Below are 21,353 nucleotides of genomic sequence, written 5' to 3'. Positions count from 1 at the left end.
CATGTATTTCCAAACTGAAAAATACTTTCACATGGACAGCAAAACTGAAAATCTCTGTGAAATTTCTAATCACTGAAAAGACAAACAGAAGATGCTCGCATGCCTGGCAGAAAATAACTTTCACAAAAAGAACTTAGGGTATAACCATGGTGGAAATGAATTTCATGGTAGTGTTCATGACAGCCTTATTCACAATAGTCCCAAAGTATTCACCACCTAAAAGGCCCATCAATAGACGAACAAACATTGGTAAATAAATGGAATACTATTAAACAATTAAAACAGATGAAGTTCTGATATACGTAATACAACATATATTGGTATTTATATAACATAATCCTTCTTGCAAATATGCCAAGTAAAGTGAATTACAATGGACACTACTGTATGATCCTATTTCTATGAAGTATCTAGGGTAGGCAAATATACACAAATAAAAGTTCATTAGGAATAACCAGAAAAGAGGAAGAAAGGAAGACTTCTTGCTTAGGGGACCCTAAGTTAATGTGACAGTTGATGGAAAATTTGGAAATGGGTAGTAATAACAGTTGTTGTGATACATAATGTCACTGAACTTTAAATATAAAAAAATGTTGAAACAGCAGAATGCTTTTTAATATATTTTTTCACTTGGAATCAAAATGACATCTTTTTTTAAAAAACATTTGATTGGGCGCTCATAAAGCTCTTACCACAAATCAATCAATCCATCCATGTGTCAAGCACATTTGTACATTTGTTTCTACCATCATTTTCAAAACAATTTCTTTCTACTTGAGTCCTTCATGGCAGCTCCTTTTTTTGCTCCCTCCCCACAAAACACTTGATAATTTATAAATTGCTATTTTTTCATGTCTTACACCAAGGGTTGTCAACCTTCCTAATGACGCAACCCTTTAATACAGTTCCTCATGCTGTGACTCCCCAATCATAAAATTATTTTCATTGCCACTTTATAACTTTAATTTTGCTACTGTTATGAATTGGGAAATCCTTGTGAAAGGGTCCTTTGATGCCCCCACCAGGTTGAGAACCGCTCTTACACTGACTGATGTCTCCCTTTGCCCATTTTTCTGTTGTCCGTCTCCCCCCCCCCCGGGGGGGGGGGTGGAGAGGAAGAAAGGTTTTACAAGTAAATCATTGTGATCAGTTCCCTGTTTTCCCCCTGCAGAAATCATCTCTTTTAATTGGCAATACTAGCACTAGAAAATAATGAGAGCAAAACAATCTGACTTGAATTTGAGGTAAAATTATTCCCACCCAGGAATTATGTACCAAACAATACTGTAAAGTAAAAATGTATAATAAAAAGAATTTCCAGATAAGTAAAGTTTTAGACACACCTATCTCCTATATACTCTCTTATGGGAAATAGAATAAAGTATGGTCAACTAATATGGGAGGTGAAAATCATGAAGAAAAATGATAGGTCTCAGGAACTGAGAAAATCCATCTCAAGCGAATGAAAAAGAATTCCCAAAATGATGGAAGGAGAGCCTCAAGCACACAACTATCCATGAAGCCAAGGAGAACAGCTAATGCAGATTAGGAAAAATCCGAAGGATCCAAGAGAATGTAAAACTGAATTAATACCAAATATAAACATTTGAAAGAGATTTATTTAACTGAGGGGAATTTGGAGGGTGAGTAAGGTTTACAAACATGTAAAACCAGGAAGTGAGAAGATGGTTTTACCCCATGAAAAACAATATATATAGGAATAAAATATAGGAAAAACAATCATAATATATTACCTATCACTTAACTGTGAATATGCAAAATTATAACTAAGCGTAAAGGAGAGGAACTTTGCAAACGTATGTGGTGACAGATGAAAAACAAGAGCCCATAAAATTGGATGTGAAAAATTATGTTAAACAGTAACATAATCAGTTCCTATGACATTTGTCACTATTATTCTGTCACATTGCAGTTGTTACTGGGGTAATGATGGTTCAGTAATAGAATTTTTCACTACCCCTGAGGGAGACTAGAGTTTGGTTTATGCATCTCATTCTCAGTCACCACCACTACCTGCCAGTGGAAATCTGCTTGTTGCTATGATTCTCAATTGGTTTCAACAGAGCTTCCAGATTAGGATAAACTAGTGTGGTAATGTCATAATTTCATGTCCACTTGATAAATAAGTGTAGAGGTGGAGTCTGGCCTGTCAATCAGGTGACAGCCTGATGATGCCTCCTTGTGGGCGTGGCCTTCTCATGAGGATTTGGGAAACTTCCCCTCTCTTTGCCTTCAGCTTCCTGGTCTTCCTCTTGACAAGGCAAATAGAGACCTGCGAGAGCCTCCCTCTCTCTGTTCACCTTTCTGTTGAAGAGCACACTCAAGAGAGCTGGAGGTGCCACAGGGGACAAGAACCAGCACTGAGATGTTCCCACCGCCACAGGATCCACAAGACTTTGCACTGGCCTGTGATCTTCCTACATTTTGCATCATTGCCATGTGATTACATGAGTCTGAAGAAAGATTCATGTAGTATTGGACTTAGGAGCTAATATCAGACATATGGACTTGATCTGGACTGGGCTAGAATGTTATCTTAATATACAATTACTCTTTGATATAAAGCTGAATCTTATACACTTAAGAGCGTAGTGTCTCTTCTCTGGATTTGTCAAAGCAGCCTAACAAAACTAGGATAAAAGCTGGCAATCTACCTCCCCAAATCAGCCAAAATCTTGTATATCACAACAATCCATAGTGTTATATATGAGGTCACCAAAAGTTCGGCGGTCAACTCAATAGTAACTAACACTTTACAAAATTAAGGCAGTCAATAGATCTGTCGCTGGAATTTGTTATTTACTATATTAATATTATATCAGAAATTTGTGATTTCAATATTTTATCGCTATTCTAATTAAAATTAGTATTTCTCATATTATTAAGATCATATGCATCTCAAAACACTCTAAAAAAGGTGCCTAAAAAAGTTTCACCAGACTGCCAAAAAGGTATGCGGCACAAAAAAGTCCAGCCAATAGCTCAACTCAATAGCTACTGGTTACTGGAAAAAGGCAGCATTTACCACACAGATAAGTGAAAATGCCTTCAGATGATTCATCTCCCAACTGCTAATGCCACCAAGTCTCTCCAAGTGAGGTCTCATTCAGGGAGCAGAGCCAAGCTATCTCCACTAAATACTGACCCACTGAATCTATGAAAGTACAATAAAATAGTTGTTCTATGCCATATTTCCATAAAGGTGATTTGTTAAGCAGAAATCATGACTGGAAGATAAAGACTATGAACTTGAGAACAGATAAACAAATTCATTTATCTAAAGAAGAGTGGTAAAAAATTGGGGGGGGGAGAAGTTCTTCAATGACTGTGACAGTACTAATCAGTTTATAATTTACATAATTGGAATTCCAGAAGGAAAAGTAAAATAGGAAAAAAACCTCACATTTTTTAAGATATCACAGGCAGAATTTCCCAAACATGGTATAAATCAGCAATTACTAGCAACTCAAAGACCACCAAGCAAAATAAAGCTTGAAGTTATCACCACTAGGCATTATCACAATCAAGCTACTGAAAACCCAAGATATAAAGCTATACTTTAACCCACAAATCAATCTGGTATGCAGTGTTCAACTATTAATTATAAAGATTACATATGTCAATAGTAGAACTGGCTGCTGTAATATGAAACCATGCTACTGAACTCATTGGAACTCATTCTCTGAACCATTAAGTTGGGCTTAAAGCAATGCTTTTGTGGGAGGTGGGAAGATGAAAAAGGGAGATAATAAATGGGAGGAAAAGCTGGACACGAGGTGAACCTTATACTAAGTCTTACAAGGCTTCAGCAATTCAGATATTATTTTAGTGAAGCTAATGTGGTGGGTCCAAAAACCCATCACTAGAAAAGGACATTACGCTTAGAAGTAGAGGGGCAGCAAAAACAAGAAAGGCCCTTGACCAGACGAATTGACACAATGGCTATAGCAATGGCTCAAACACAACAACTGTGAGGATGGCACACGGGGAGGAGTGTTCCATTCTGTTGTACAAAGGGTCACTCTAAGTTGGTGGTCCAGGGTTTGATCCTCTACCTTGCCAAGTCAGACCAGACTATGAGCACACAGTGGTGCTACTTCTCAAGAACAGATTCAAATTGAAGCGCTACTATAATCACCATAATGGCAATTTATTAAATTATTTGAAAATTTTAAATGTCACAGGGACTAAAATATCCTTGTTTGCGTGGCTAGGTCACGTCACACCACAGGCATCCCTGCTATGGCGTGGCATCAGAATGCTGTTGGGCATAAATGTGGTGTCAAGCAAGAGCTGTCATTCGAATGAAGCATTTTTCCTAACTAACCAACACATTCTGAAGTTTCTGTCTCCACAGCTGGAATGTTCTTTCCAAAAACATCTGAAGCTCACTGGCTAAGGCTTCTTTTCCTTGAAGCGTGTGTTTTCCTGTTTCAGCAGCTCAACAATCCTCCTATCCACTCAAACAGTATTGCAGCAGTACTCAACCTGTGGGTCACGACCCCTTTGGGGTTGAAGGACTCTTTCACAGGGGTCGCCCAATTCATAACAATAGCAAAATTACAGCTAAAAGGATAATTTTATGGTTGGGGGTCACCACAACATAAGGAACTGTATTAAAGGGTCACAGCATTAAAGAGAACCGCAGCTCTATGGAAAGAAACTCAACTTACTCTACCAGGTTAAATTCAATCCCATTGGAAGATCTGGATGTCACTCTGTTCCTGTGAGGCATATAAACTATATCTCTGCTTGGCAGTAGTGTATATCCATTCTAATGTCTGTTATTTCAAGGTCATCTCATTAAGTTCTTGAGAAACTGATAAACATTCACTTATCAAATAATTAAGCAATTGCTATATGACAAACAATGGTGCTCTGGTGGCGTATTGATTAAGTAGGTTTAAGCCCAGCAGCCACTCCAAAGGAAAAACATTAGGCATTCTGTTCCTGTAAAGAATCACAAACCCTAGATAATCTTACCAAGTTGGAATTAATTCAATGGTAGTGGGATGTGACAAACAACATTGACGATACAGAGGTAACTAAACTCAGATTACTGACAACTATGATGATGAATATTCCTATAGTAGCTTGAGAGGAATTGGAATGACAAACCCTCCTTTAAGTATCACATTCAGAAAACAGCTTGAGGACACTGGACAGCTACTACTAGACCTAAAATTGGTGGTGGTGAGGGGGGGGGGGAATCAACATCTATAAAAGGAAAATCATTATTGGTTTGCTACAATTTTCTGTAGTGAATCTATTACTTAATAATGGTCAGGTTCATTCATTATTTTCTCTCAGAACCTATTACAGCAAAGTTATTCCTATTGCTGTTATTACCACATAGAATTGGGTCTCTTTTTTTTAATATACATATAAATTATTTCAGCTCTAGTCGCTTAGTAGGTTACACAATGAGCTAATCAGAAGGTCGGCAGTTCAAAGCCACCAGCCACTCTGTGGGAGAAAAATGTGGTTGTCTACTCCTGTAGAGATTTACTGTCAGGATAGAAAGGGGGAACCATTCACAAGGATCTACATATAATGCCCTCTCCTGTGGGACGGACAACAGAAAAGAGGGTGAAGGGAGACATCGGACAGTGTAAGACATGACAAAATAATAATAACTGATAAATTATCAAGGGTTTGTAATGGAGGGAGGGCGGTGAAGGAGGAGAAAAAATGAGGAGCTGATACCAATGGCTGAAGTAGAAAGAAAATGTTTTGAGAATGATGATGGCAACAAATATACAAATGTACTTGACACAGTGGATGTATGTATGGATTGTGATAAGAGAGTTGTACAAGCCCCCAATAAAATAATTTTTAAAGAAAAAAAGATTCCACTGGAATATTAAACCAAAGCACAAAAAATAGTCTTACTGTCTGTAAAACCAACAGGGATAGTTCTTATGTCCTACAAGATCACTATGAGTCAGAATCGACTCTGATGGCAATGGGTTTGGGAAATTTGGTTACAAATCATGTCAACTTAATTTCATTAACAACATTTCATGCTCAAATACTTTAGTACTTAACTATTATTTTCTAGGCACCTTCACGCTGTCATATATCCAATATAAAGAAATCAATTACCTTACTGAATATGGACTTGACAAAAAAATTTTACTTCTTGCCTGCACAATATTGCTTTCAAACACATTTGTTAGACAAAACTTACAGTTTTATACAATAACCCTGCTCAAAGACAGTGATCGCCAATATTAAAGAAAACTTATTTTCCCTAAAGTGGTATCAAACTGGAAGAAAAAGAAAGTAAACAGAAAAAATAAGTGGCTTACATAACTCACTGAAACATAAGACTATAAAAAATAAGATGAATAAAATTTGTCTGTCTGCCCAAATTTCCATCAACAGACGAATGGATTAAAACACTCTGGTACAACATACGATGGAGTATTACACATCCCTAAAAAGCAGTGATGTATGCATGAAGCACATCGCCTCATGGGAAGAACTTGAGGAAATTATGCTAAGTGAAGTAAGCCAAGCACAAAAGGAGAAGTACTACTTGAGTCCACTGAGGTTAAGCTCAAAAAATCCAAAAGGGGCATAGGAAAGAAGCTACTGTATACATATGTCCATGGGGTGAGGTCCAGGTAATATGACAGGGGCCAGACTAAACTCAGGGATACATATGGGACACATATGGTAGCCCACTAAAGGGGGGAGGGGGAGATATGTGTAGCTGGGGGAACAGGGCACTAACCCACATGGGGGCGGTGTTGATTGTGTCTCCAAAGGGAAAGAGGGGCCAGACTTCAACCCAGAATTCCAAAACAAGAACGCAAGAAGTAGGGAACCTACAGAAGCCCGAGGGGCTGGCCCCATTATCAACTAAGTGGACAGCACCAGCCTCTCCCCAGAAAAATTCACTTCAGATGACAGCACTGAAGCTACAGCTCAAGAAAAGGGACTTCTCTGATCACAGCACACAGGAGCCAATGAGGGAGGGAAGGGGGGGGGGGAGTGAAGCACATCCTGGCTCACCAAGCCCAAGGACAATGTTTCTGCTCAGAGCAGTGATATAGACGACCAAAAGGCCAGCCTCACCACGGGACACAGCATTCCTCATTGACCCATAGCACCATTGGGAACAACACTAGAGACACATGGCAGAAATTGTGCCTGCCCTGAGCTCACTATGCCGACGCCAGCCTCTGGGGAAACGCAGCAGAGCAGTGGGGGAAGCAGAGCAATGAAGTCCCCAGGGATAGATGTGGGGCCAGGGCATGATGCACCATCAGACTCGACTGGAAAGCACTCATGAAGGACAACAAATAGACCCTGAACTATTTATAGGGGGGTTTTTTTGGTCTTGTTGTTGTTGTAGCTATTGTTTTATTTTGTTGTTGCTTCATTGTACCCAGTCTAGTGATGGTACATACATAGCATGTCTACCTGGAAGGAATAGGCAGGATAAACAAGCCAGATGAGAGAACAACGGGATGACAGTTCCAGGAGGACATGGGAGAGGGGGATTCAGGGGAAAGGAAGTTGGTGTTAACAAACCCAAGGACAAGGGAACAAAAAGTGATCCAAAAATCAGTGGACAGGAGGGTATAAGAGGTCTGGCAAGGCTGGATCAAGCGCAATGTAACTGAGAGGAATTCCTAAAACCCAAATGAAGGCTGAACATGATAGTAGGACAAGAGCAAAGTACAAACAAATAGAGGAAAGGACTAGGAGGCAAAGGGCACTTATAGAGATCTAAATTACAGGCATATATAGATGTAAAAATATTTATATACGATGAGGGGGAAATAGATTTATGTACATATATTCAGAGGTTTTCGTATTAAGGAAACAGATGGACAATGGGCCCCTGTTCAAGTACTCCCTCAAAACAAGAACACTTTGTTCTAACAATTCGGCAGCCTGAGATGCTCACCTTCCTGGCACGATCACTGAAGACAAAAAGTTGCACAAGCAAATGTGGTGAAGAAAGCTGATGATGCCGGGCTATCAAAAGATATAGCATCTGGGGTCTTAAAGGCTTGAAGATAAACAGGTGGTCATCTAGCTCAGAAACAACAAACAAACATGGAAGAAGCACGCCAGCCTGTGAGGTCACAAGGCGTCGAAGGGATCGGGTATCAGGAATCAAAGACCAAAAAAGAATCATAGCATTGTGAATGAGGGGGGTGTGCGGAATGGGAACCAGGACCCATCTGTGGGAAATTGGACATCCCCTTGCAGAAGGGCTACAGGGAATAAACGAGCCAGTAAAGGTGCAGTGTAGTAATGATGAAACATGGAACTTTCCTCTAGTTCTTGAATGTTTCCTACCCCCACTGTCATGATCCCAATTCTACCTTACAAATATGGCTAGACCGGAGGATGTGCACTGGCACAGATAGGAACTGGAAACACAGGATATCCAGGACAGATGAACCCCTCAGGACCAGTGGTGAGAGTGGCATACCGGGAAGGTGGAGTGAAGGTGAGGGAGAAAGAGGGAACAGATTACAAAGATCTACATATAACCTCCTACCTGGAGGGCGGACAGCAGAGAAGTGGGTGAAGGGAGACGTAGGGTAGTGTAAGATATGACAAAATAATAATTTATAAATTATCAAGGGTTCATGGGAAAAGGGGGAGAGTGGAGAAAAATGATACCAAGGGCTCAAGTAGAAAGCAAATGTTTTGAAAATGATGATGACAACATATGTACAGGTGTGCTTGACACAATGGATGGATGGATTGTGATAAGAGTTGTATGAGCCCCCAATAAAATGATTTTTAAAAACTGTCTGTTTCTCCAAGGAGAAATTTATGCTTTCACCCACATGCAAGAAGAGTTTCCGCTCTTCTACATCCTTGCCAACCAGCATTAGGGGCAGATTACAAAAAAACATGAGCAAATATTCTTTGGTAATGCAAAAAACCTAAATCCTGATTACAGTCATGCACATCTGTCAAAATTATTCCAATATACCCCTAATATGAATATATGGTCCTGTACATAAAGAATATATCATAAAGTTAATTTTTAAGGACTTGCTGCTAACTTATGAATATTAACTTACAAAATATAATCTCCCTCAAAAAAAATCTCAAGTTAATTTTGATTAATACCAGAAGTCGGCAATAAGAAAATTACAGCACCTTCAGGAATTAGAACTTTTGTTTGAAAAAACTGTCTCGAAGAGCATTGAAACACTAAAACTTCCTACAATGGTAAAAATGTTTCGTTTCTACTGCCCACTACAGTAGCCATTAGTGAGTCACATGTGGTGGCTACTGAGCATCTGAAATTCAGAAGTACAACAATAATTTTATTTTAAAGTTACTATATTAATTTAAATTTAATCTCAAATAGTTACATTTGGCTAGCTAGTAGATTCCATACTGGATAGCACAGGTCTAGAAGATGTGTACTTAAGAAAAGCCCACGGGAACACACAATACACATGCCTCCCACTCATCATGCAGAAACACAACAGAGGAAATATATAGTAATAGTTGGAGATTTCAAAACTCTCAATACATGTACAAAAATATATTTTTTCAACTACATGCCATTTTCTTACCAATTCCTGAAATGCTAGGTTATTTTTACTTTATTAGCAGACTAATAAACCAGGAAGCACAATGCTAGATATATTTCTAACCAAAAAATGAGAAACAAATTTGATTGGAAATGCCAGGAAACAGGGAGAAAGTGTTCATATAATTTTAGAGTTCACGTCAGACAAGGAAGGAAATACTGGCACAGTTAGATATGATAAAGATCAGTAAAATGAATTTCAAAAGCTTCATTTAAATAACAGGCTATGAATTCATAACTCAAAATTTGAAAAAGAAAGACTATTAAAAAGGCTTTTAAAAACAAAAATGCTATATAAACAATTACAAATGATAATTTTTAAAAAGACAAAGGAAGAAAAACAAAATTTATCTTAGAATACCAACACGGGAAAAAAAAGAAGACCAACATAGATGTACAGAGTAAATCCATATAGTTCAGAATTAAGATGCATAAAAGCCAGATATACAGGAAAATAATGACAGATTAATATAAAAGAGTAACGTATAAAAAGGAATGCAATAAAGGTAAAGGTAGCCGCCGTTAGCGGGGGTGGGGTCAGAGTTTGGGAAAAAGACCAATAGGAAGTTAGAACTCCACAGAAAAGGCAGCTGAATATACTAAGGCAGGGGGAGTAAAAGGGGAGAGGGGTCAAAAGAGACAGGAATGCCCCAATTTTCTTTTCATTTCTAAATTCTCCATCTAAGAGAATGTCCTTCTGATATCTTCCCTGGAATAAAAACCTTTTTGTTAATGTAAATAAGAGTTAACTTCTTAGCAAAGGGTAAATTAAACAAATTATCAGCAGGATAATTTTTGATATTCAGTGATCATATATAATCATAGAGCATATACAAACGTGATCAATAACTCAAAACAGATGACTCGCTCCAGCTTTTTTCTCCCTCTGACATGGTTTCATTTGAGTTTAGTTTTAAAATTCATGACAAGAAAGGCAGAGCATTAAAAAACCCTCTGAATAACAAGTCTAATTAGTTGTCTTTCTTTTCAAAAATCATTAAGGAAAAGCAAACAAGTAAGCTCAAGACAAAAATATATAAGGTCAATAAACATTTAAAAAGGTGCTTAGCTTCACAATTCAAGAAATGCAATCAAATCACATGATGGCACATTTTTGGACAAAACATGATAATAATCAATTTGCCAAAGTTATGAGACTTAGAATATAAAACAGTAATTTTTATGATGGTTATTGTTTACCGTAAGACCCTGCAATTCTACTGCTGGGGTGAAAATTTTTCCCTTAACAATATATACTTAAAATAAAAACCATCATATATGTAAGAAGTTGTTTATTAGAAGACTGTTTCGCGTACATACCCTGCAACCCCCCACTCTGAAAAAACAAAACCTGTAAGCCATCTAAATGTTCTTTATACCAAAACCAAGCCATACCCTCTGCAATCAAGTCGATGCAACTCATTATTAAGTCAATGCAATCAGTAGAAGAACCTGGTATATCTCATGCCAACATGGAAGATCCCTCAGATACATTAAAGGATGAAAAGCAAGATGCAGAGAATTAAGTTCCATTTGGAGTTTCTAGGATTTTGTTTTTAAGTAGGCTTAAGAGGAAAACATTTTTTTGGTAAACTATCATGAAACTTTCTATGGAAAGAAGGCCTACAGAGACTGACGTACAGAGAATTTACTTATAGGAGATATTTGTCATCTTCAGAATTTGTAAGTGTCACAAATGGTTTGCCCTCAACTATTAAAGGTTGGTGGTGGTCTGTCCCCCCCAGCAATGTAGCAGCAAAGCGTGGAATTGTGCTTTGGTAAAAGGACACTGCCTTGTGTAGTGCTATACTGTAAGGGGCTGTCACCGCGCCGGCTGGTGCGATGTTAACATTTGCTGTGGTTACTGTTATGTTCCATTGGGGGTGGTTTTCAAGAGGTGACATCCTTTTCTCCTCATTCATGCCAGCCCGAGACCACAAAGAGGTGAAAGCTGAAACAGCATACCGGGCGGGAGTCCCGAGAGCAGTAACTGGAGCAGCACAGTGTAAAAGCCTCAATCTTCAACACAGATGACGCTTATAAGTTGCCTCCTTTAGCTGATTGCTACTGCCCATTTTCCAAGCCTAGGAAGTTCCTTTCTGCTTACGAATATCTTTTTGTTGTCAAATCCAAAAAAGTCAAACAACTTTTGTTCCTTTCTTTCACAGTAATTATATTCACAGTAGATATAACCTTTAAATAAATATATCATATATATCTTTAATTGGGGTAAGGGTTAAAATTAGACTGGCTCTGCACTTCAATATTTAAACTTCACATTTCTTATCTGGCACTGTAGCAGTGAGACTGGTTAGAGAATAAAAAAAATCTATTTAAAATACTATAGTACTTTTTGGTGGGTAAGGAGGGTAAGTTCTTCGATGTGGATATTACTTAAAGAAACATTCTCCATGGCTATTCCTCCCATTTCCTCCTCCCCTCCCAAAGATTTTGTGCCCAGTTGGCTCATTGCCTCATTAATCTGATACAATGGAGAGGCGGGAAAAGGCAAGAGAACAGCATTTCCAAAAGGAAATGGGAAAGAAAACTTGCCTGCAGAAATACTTGGAAAAGCGGAGCCTAAAAAATTATACAGATAAGATCACAGGGGTAACAGGAAAAACTTGGAAAGACTAGAATACAAATCTTTCTAATACAACTGCACCTGACATCAAGTGATTTCAAAATTGTTTTTCTCAAGATTTTATATATTTCAAATATAATGAAAAATTCCTCAGCCCTAATCATATCTAAACTCTTATTCCTTCTTCTTTTCAGAGACAACATCTCTCAATTTCTGTGACTATTTTCCCTGGAATTTTAAAATAATAGTTTCTAGAATCTTTATCAGCTACTTACCTGTTTCTTGCAAAACTACCACTCCCCCTAGACATATGTTTCACTTCTCTTAGCCCTCTGATGGAACACGGTCAAAATATGGGTTAAAATCAATTAAGTATTAATATGTCAATTTTTTTTAATTTGTATACTACTCTAAAAATATATTGCATCTCCTCCTCACCCCCCAATACTTCAACATCCACGTGTCAGTCACCTCCATCCGCACCCCCAGGCTCTCTCCTGCTCTAATTAAACCAGTTGCTTTTCAATCTATGATAGAGCTGTCATCATGGCACTCTCATTTGATCTACTTCCTTTAGTTACTGAAGGCCTTTTCTTTGTTTTCTTGGTTTATTCCTTTCTTTGGCTTTGGAACATTTTCTACTTTCTTCTATGTAATGGTATAAAGAATACATCTTTTATTTTTCAGTTCTTGAGCATCCAAAAGAAACACCACCACCCCCATTCTTGTACTTGATGATTTTATTTGTTAGTCAAATAAATTTATGTTGAATGTAGCCATCTTTTTGTTTTAGGGGTTGTTTCTGGGTCATTTTTATTTAGAAATACAAGCATGCTAAAATGTGTCATTGTCATTCTGTATGAAAATCTATCTACGTATATTTGGCAGAATAAATAAGTATATTTGCAAGCATAAATTCTTTGCTCTCAATTCCTTACCAGAGCTCTATCTAAAGAAATTAATCTACAGCCTTCAACCCCATGAGGTATAACTTGCCATCGTGAACCACCATTTCAATTCAAATTGCACCCTACCTTAAGTGTTCTCTAATGGTTCCACCATCTTTTACCTTCAATTCTAAGTTAGATGTCACTCATATTCCTAACCCTTCATAAATGAAATCTTCTTTGTATATGATACTCTGAGAGAAATACAACAGCATTCCTTATATGAGTTTGTATATATTGTACTTAGCACTAGTTAGGTCTTTTCAATCTAGACATTAAATTCCAAATAAATTTTCTGGCAATACTTTTTGATGGTTTCTTCACCCAGAAGTACCAATTTTGGTGGACTGCTTAGATTTATACCAGATAGTTTAGAAATGTTTTCCCTTCATGGATCACTCTTGGTGAAGACTGAACTCTACAATTATCCTATAAAACTCACTTCCATTGAGTCGATGCTGACTCATAACAGCACTACAGAAGAGAGTAGGACTACCTCTGAGTTTCTGAGATTAACTCCTACAAGAGTAGAAAGTCTCGTCTTTGCCCCACAATTATCCTACAATATATTGTAAATAACAGAAGTCACATATAACATTCTATGATCTCTGCCGAGTAACTAAGGGACGTAGTAAAGCAGCAATGTACACAGTAAGGTGTAGTGTCAATCAAGTAACTTATACAAAGCAGTAGGAGAAGATGGGAAATGACAACTAATAATCTGTTGTTCAATGTCAGGAAGTCCAGAAAACACAACATACAAAGGTTAGGCACTGCACAACTCCAGACACCTGACACAGACTTGTGAACCAGTGCTGACAAATAATCCAACCTCTCAAAAGGAGCAATGGCTTTTTTTGTGAGGTCCTAATTTTCACACAAACAATAAATCCCAATTTTAATACTGTTTAAAGACAACACAGTGTTAAGCCAAACAAAGACCTCAGTGGTCTAGGTTAGCTCAAGAGTTTGCAGTTTTGTCTTCTGACTTACAAGATTTTTGAAAGGAGTCCTGATGTACACGAGTATTGAAAGGAGCCCTTGGTGGCAGAATGGTTAAGAAATCAGCTGCGAATGAAAAGGTTAGTGTTTCCAACCCGCCTGTGTGGCTCTGTGGTAGAAAGAGGGAGTATTTTGTCCGCATAAAGAATACTGCCTCGAAAAGCCTATGGGGCAGGTGCTACACAGTCACAGAGTGTTACATGTTACTGAGTCAGAATCAACCTGATGGCACCCAACAATACTAATAATTTTTAAAAGTTTAGTGTAGGTAATAAAACTCTCTCTAATTCATCATGGGTATCATATATGCTAACAAACAAAATGGAAGAGGCACTTGCTTAATGGGGAGACAGTGGCCTTCCAGGGTGATGAACATGTTCTGGACGTTGACAGAAACGATAGCTGTGCAAAACTGTCAATGCCCTAAATGTCACTAAGTTTCACACTTGAAAATACCATATATACTCGAGTATGAGCTGATCGAAATATCAGCCGAGGCACCTAATTTTACCACAAAAACTCCATTAAAAATGTGCCGAAACACCTCGGCTTATATGTGAGTATATACGGTAGGTAATTTTACATTAGGTGAATTTCACCTGAATTGAAGGGAAAAGGGAGAATGGGGGCACAAGTCATTCAAAAGGGAGAAGATTTTATTTAATATTCTTTCCTCTAAATTATGTTAAGCTTGCCTCAAAATGATCCATTTTAAATTTATTTTCTTGGCATTAGCCGATGATGATGTTGGGAAGATAAACCCAATATGCAATTATGGTTGGTTGGAAAAAAAAGAGTCAACATATATATAACTAAGATTTAAGAATATTTCAGAAGCTTCTTAAAGAAGATGCATAGCACTTGAAGAAAGAAGATAAGCTCTTGAACTGAAAATACAGTGGCTGTTGAGTTGATTCTGACGCATAGTGACCCTACAGAGCAAAATAATTGCTCCGTAGGGTTTCCGGGGCTGTAAATATAAACAAAAGCAGAGTGCCTCATCTTTCACCCTGATTCTGGCTGGTGGACCAGCAGTCCGTTGGCTCAACCCACTGCACCCCTCAGATTTCTGTAACCTCAAGAGAAACTAATTATTTTTCACCAAAGTACTTCAAGAACCACTATTATAAAATTATATGTTACCATAACAAACCATATCCCTAAAACACATACCCAACTCTGAATAATTTAATCATGAAGGTTATCTGCAATTTGAGTGTATTTTACTCAAATCGATGGTGCAGTGCAACAATAAAGTCTAAACTTTGCCAAAAAAAATTCCTGTTTTTCCTGTGTGTTTGTTCATTTGGGGGGATGAGGCACAAAAGATATAGGATTGGATTAAGCGAAAATAATTCTTTTAATACTCTTTGGAGAAACCAGTAGAGAGGCTGGATAAAAATCCAGTTGAAAATAGCTTTGTTTAGAGAAGATATAAAAAAACACATTTTTCACTGAGATATTGTTACCTTTAAACCAAATAAGAAATCACTACTGAAGATTACTACTATGCCCAGTGTAGTGTGGATAAATCAACAGGAAGTACTCATTTAGGTATTAGTGATAGCAGTTGTCTTACACAGGAAAATTACTTAGAAATTAAGCATTTTCATTTTCCTAGGGGGGAAAATTACTTATCTTCCCCCTTTTTAATCAGGTGCATTTCCTCCCTCTCATGAAAGAGGAGGAAGACAACAAAAGCTGCTAAAACCTTATTGGCTACTTACTTAATATTAAAAAAAACCATAAATAGATCATAACCATTATATTCAACTGATGAATCACAAATACAATAACACATTTACTAGCAAATATGCTTTTTGAACTTACTGCGATGCTGAGATAAGTTGTCTAAAATAAAACGCCATTGGGTTGAATAAAAGTCCAGACAAAAATCTTTTAGAACAGTAACTATGAAAGGTAATAAAACTTGACAGGATCAACTACACATGATAAATTTCATCCTTGTGACTGATTACAAACTGAATGTGTGAGGCACGCAGCAGGTTACAATACAAAGATGAGCTAACAAAATTATTCCCAGCATCATATTTTCTAGGTGAAATTACTATCAGAGGTCTGATCATCTAAATTTATAAAGGCATACATACTAGATTTTTACTAGCAACCTAAAAAATGAGCAGTCAACCAAGTGAGTCATTCACACCACAGAGTAATTTACATTCAGAAGACATCAAAGTAAAACCAAATGAATTTACCACTCGGATACCTTTATAGTAATCAGAACATTTTTCCTCTATTTAGGACACTCATATCCCTTTCAAAATCCATGCAGGTAAATCTATAGACAGTAACTAGATTAATAATTACCTAGGGTATGGCAGGGGAGACGGGGCGGGGCGGGGGATGGAGAGCTAACAACAATGAGTAAAGAAGAAAATTTTCTGAAATTCACTGTGGTGAAGATTGTACAACTCCACTGAGCAAGTCTATTGGCAACATTTTTCTAATAGTATGTGCTCATTTTGTCTCTGTGTCACATTTTAGTAATTTTCCCAAACTTTTTTCACAATGCTATTTGTTGCATAGTTTTACAGACTGTGGTATAGTATAAATACAACTTTCATATGCAATGTGAAACCAGAAGCACATCATTTATACCGTTGTTTACATGTGTAAATCCACTCAAGGATTTGAATGCTAATCCTCAATCTGAAAGAAGGAGAAAATTGTACTGTACTGAAATCCAGGCATTACCCTGGTGAGAGGCATTTTATGAACTCTCTAAAATACCAAGGAAGTCTCTGATTGCATCTAAGGTCAATTCTGACCAAATGGGAAACCCATTGATGTCCACTGGTACAAAATCAAAACAAAACACTGGGAGTTCTGGAACACCACGATAAAATTACATTCACACTAAAAATGTATCTTCTTATGTGCATTAAAAATCATTTATAAGTGAAAATACAGCATAGTTGTATTAAATACATCAATATTTGAAAAAGAAAATCAAGAGTTCTTACCTTACTACATCATCAATGTTGTTCCTGTATACGCCTTCAAGTCTTTCTGCAGGAAACCCCATAGCAATAATGTTTGGATAAATATCTGAGTAGCTGAGTTAAGGAAAGAGCTGAGATATGCAAAAATGCAAATGAAATACACATATCTTAAAACATTATTTGGTTATAAAAAGCAAGTTTGCCACACAATCACTACCCTAATAAACATCAAATGTACTTATTTATAGACCAGCATGTGTAATTAAGAAAAACTCATGAATAAATCAAAAATACTTCAAGTTCCTCTCCCTAGTGCATTAAAACATTTATGTAGGACAAAAGGTTAAAAAAAAAAGGTAGCCTTAGTTATAACATTTAGGAATATATATAAGAAAAAATTAGCCACAGACTTTGTAAATCAGAGAATTAAATATTTTAGGGCAAAAAAATCCGCTTATGCCTTAAAAGCCTTAATTTTATAACCTCAATTTGTCATGGTTAAAAAAGGTATGACTGAGTAGAAAAAGCAGGTACAATGAGTCAGGGGGTCAGATTTAAGAGATAACTTAAAGACGAGTCACTTAAGCTTTCTGGAACTCTGTCTTCATCTAAGTGAGGAGCCCAGGAGAAAAGTGCTTGCTAACCAAACGCTTCGTGGTTCTAGCCCTCTTATGGAACAATCGCGATCTGCTCCCATAAAGATTACAGCCTAGAAAACCCTTTGGGGGCAGTGCCAGTGCCACAGTGTTAAGTACGAGTAAACCAAACAAACAAGATCAACTGGAGGGCAACTAGCAACATCAGAAAATAAGTTTGAAAAAGGCAATGAGGACAGTCCTCATGCATGACTTGATGACACTAAACTGAGGCAATAAATTACATTACATTCACTGACATTATAGAATACATAAAAACCAAGCTCACTGCCATTTAGTCAATTCTGGCTCACAGTGACCCCATAGGACAGGTAGAACTGTCCATGTGGGTTTCCAAGACTGTAATGGTTTACAGGAGTAAACACCTTGTCTTTCTCCCTCATAGCAGTAGCCCAACACACACATCACCACGATGCCACCAGGGTTCCTGTATTACACACTATAGATGGCATAATAACAAGCCTTTAAATCACACACACACAAGTAAACAAATGACCAATAAGCACATGAAATGCTGGTCAACATTATAGTTATCTAGAAAATGCAAATCTAAACCACTTCGAGGAAACCACTTCATTGCTACTAGGATGACTATTAGAAAAGCAAGTGCTGGCAAGGATGTGGCGCCATTTGTCAGCATCACAGTAAATTAAACACAGAACTACCTTATGACCCCCAAGGTCAGTCCTAGAGCTATGCATCACCCCCCAAAGTTGTGTATTTAAGCGATTTTACAAAACAACCTTATCACTTTCAACGTACTCTCCATTGCACTTAATACATTTGTCAAATCTGCGATTCCATTCTTGGAAATATTTTTTTCTTCAAACTCATCTGGATGGCTGACAGCACTTCCCTAGTTTATCTCTTCACCTCTTCTACGTCCTCAAATTGCTGTCCTTTCATGTCCCTCTTCATTGGTGGAAACAAAAAGAAGTCGCAAGGAGCGAAGGTCAGGTGAGTAAGGTGCATGGGGCAAGAGAGGCATGCTGGTTTTCCCCCAAAAAATTGGCCCTGAGATCGCTGCGTCGTAAGCAGCAGGTACACTTTTGTAGTGGCAAAATCAGTCCCCCATCTGACACAAATCAGGCCTTTTTTGTTGCACGTTGTTATGCAATCTTTTCAGAACCTCTAAATAGAAAGCTTGATGAACAGTCTGACCTGGTAGAATGAACTTCAATATGTACTAGGAGTCAACATTTTCATCCATTCGGGAAACTGACTGAGGTTTGTCATCCACCAACATTTCATCTTTTTTTTAATGAGAAAACTACTAATACACTTGGGTTTTCCCATAGCACTGTCCTTTTCCACTGTGTTCAACATCACAACAGTCTCTTTGCCATTTTTCCCTAAAGCAGGAAACAAAATTTCACAGCCACACCATGTTCTCTTAAATTTGGCCATCACAAAAAAAAAAAAAGAGGTTCAAACAAAACTGCTTTTATGAAAAAAATTCCGTCACCAGAGAGAAGCTTCCCAAGAGATGCCACTGGTGCACTAACACAGAGTGAGTTGCTAGATGATCAACTACCAGGAACGCTGCACTTTGCTCAGCCTAATTCGGGCATACACTTTGACATGCATGAACTCCAAATATGTCAGACTGAGTAAAATTTACATCAAACACAAAACGACAATTGCTGTCTGATCCAAATTATATGAAATATCCAGAAATGGCAAATGCAGAGAGAACAACATCTATAAGTGATTACCTGAGATCGAGAGACGAGGATAATGGGGCAAAAGAGGGGTATGTTGCTTACAGTCTGTAACCATTTTTGTTCAAGATGGGGGAAAATATGAGGAATGGACAGTGTTATTCCACAGGGTGAATGTAAATGTCACTACATTACACATGTGAAAATGAATGAAATGGCAAATATTTTGGCATATATATTTCACCACAATTTTTTAAAAAGCCCATCTGTAGGTAACAGGACAGCCCCTTACAGAAGGGTCACGGGGAGGAGATGAGCCAGTCAGCGTGCAGTGTAGCAACAATGAAACATACAACTTTCCTCTAGTTCCTAAATGCTTCCCCTACTCCCCCAACTGTCACGATCCCAATTCTACCTTACAAATCCGGCTAGACCAGAGGATGTACACTGATACAGATAGGAACTAGAAACACAGGGAATCCAGGACAGATGATCCCTTGAGGACCAGTGGTGAGAGTGACAATAATGGAGTAGGGAGAGAAGGTGGGGTAGAAAGTAAGAACCAATTAGAAGGATCTACATATAACCTCCTCCCTGGGGGATGGACAACAGAAAGGTGGGTGAAGGGAGATGTCAGACAGTGTAAGACATGACAAAAGAATAATAATTTATAAATTATCAAGGGTTCATGAGGGGGAGCAAAAAGGGAGGGGGAAAATAAGGAGCTCATACCAAGGGCTTAAGTGGAGAGCAGATATTTTGAGGATGATGACGGCAACAAATGTACAAATGTGCTTGACACAATTGCTGTATGTATGGATTGTGTTAAGAGTTGTATGAGCCCCCAATAAAATGATTTTTTTTAAAAAAAGCTTCTGATACTCAAAATATCCAACTATTTAAAAAGACACCAAAAATCCACATTTCTGTTATTTCTTTTCTCCCCTTAAGCTCCAACAATTCTCCCTATTCATCCTCAACATAATTCATAATCACCTAATCCAGTGCCTGCCTATCCTTAGAACTTTTACTTTTTTGCTTTCTTCATATTGAGTTGATTTCAACATTTCAATTCCAAAATAGCTAATTAATAACAAAGACTTTATATACAATTTTCAAAAAACGATGTGCTCTACGTTAATATTAATCTGTAAATTAACTAGTTGATATAAAATTGATTTTTATGGTAATCCCATGGGCAGCATCAGTTTAATAAAGCTATGCCGCGTGGGATTTTTCAAATATGTTAATCATATGTACCACCTAGGGCCTCTACAAGATTATTATGTACTTATTGCAATTAATACACTCAGTACTAGCTTAGAAGCATCTCAGATAGTTTCTTCCCAAAATCAGTCCTTGGAAACCTGTACACTAATGTATACTGCAGCACTTTTCTTAATGGCCAGAAGATGGACACAACAGAATTGCTCATCAACAGATGAATGGATATACAAAATGATACGCACTCACAGAAACATGCAATGGAATACAACAATATACAGAAATGAATCTTGATGCACATTTATCTCGAAAGCATCATGCTAAATAAAACAAATCGGTGACAAAAGGGCAAATACTCTACGATATTACAAATATGGAATAAACCAAAGATGATTTGTTACTAGGTGAGGGAAGGAAGGAGTAAAGGAAAGCTTGTACATTAGGGACATCGAATTCATGTTAATGGTGGTGGAATGATTTGGTAAAGGATAGCAAGAATGATAGCACAACTTTAAAAATACAATCACTGTCATTGAATTACATGTGCACAATTTATTGAATCTGTGAATATTTTGTTATATATAATTTCACCACAATTACAAACAAAAAACCCACAGAACAAAAACGTTAGCTTAAGGAGGGCAATCCTATGAAGCACAGTTTCACTCTAGCACAAATGGGGTTGCTATGGGTCAGAATCTACTCAAATGTC

The 21,353-nt window shown here is 37.6% G+C and overlaps 1 protein-coding gene across 1 annotated transcript in view; it reads right to left on the bottom strand.

Moving 5' to 3' along the window:
* The window catches only part of PTEN (phosphatase and tensin homolog), a gene marked incomplete at its 5' end in the record, with an annotated part of 88,676 nt that overhangs the window by 43,303 nt on the left and 24,020 nt on the right, over positions 1-21,353 (bottom strand). The window contains one exon of the mRNA XM_075534638.1: positions 17,122-17,206. Coding sequence (XP_075390753.1) covers positions 17,122-17,206 — 85 coding nt within the window. The remainder of the gene's footprint in view (positions 1-17,121; positions 17,207-21,353) is intronic.

Source organism: Tenrec ecaudatus, chromosome 16 (genome assembly GCF_050624435.1).
Source record: "Tenrec ecaudatus isolate mTenEca1 chromosome 16, mTenEca1.hap1, whole genome shotgun sequence".
Lineage (NCBI taxonomy): Eukaryota > Metazoa > Chordata > Mammalia > Afrosoricida > Tenrecidae > Tenrec > Tenrec ecaudatus.
The sequence above is the reverse complement of the archived record's forward strand: the minus strand, read 5'-3'. Positions and strand labels throughout refer to the sequence as shown.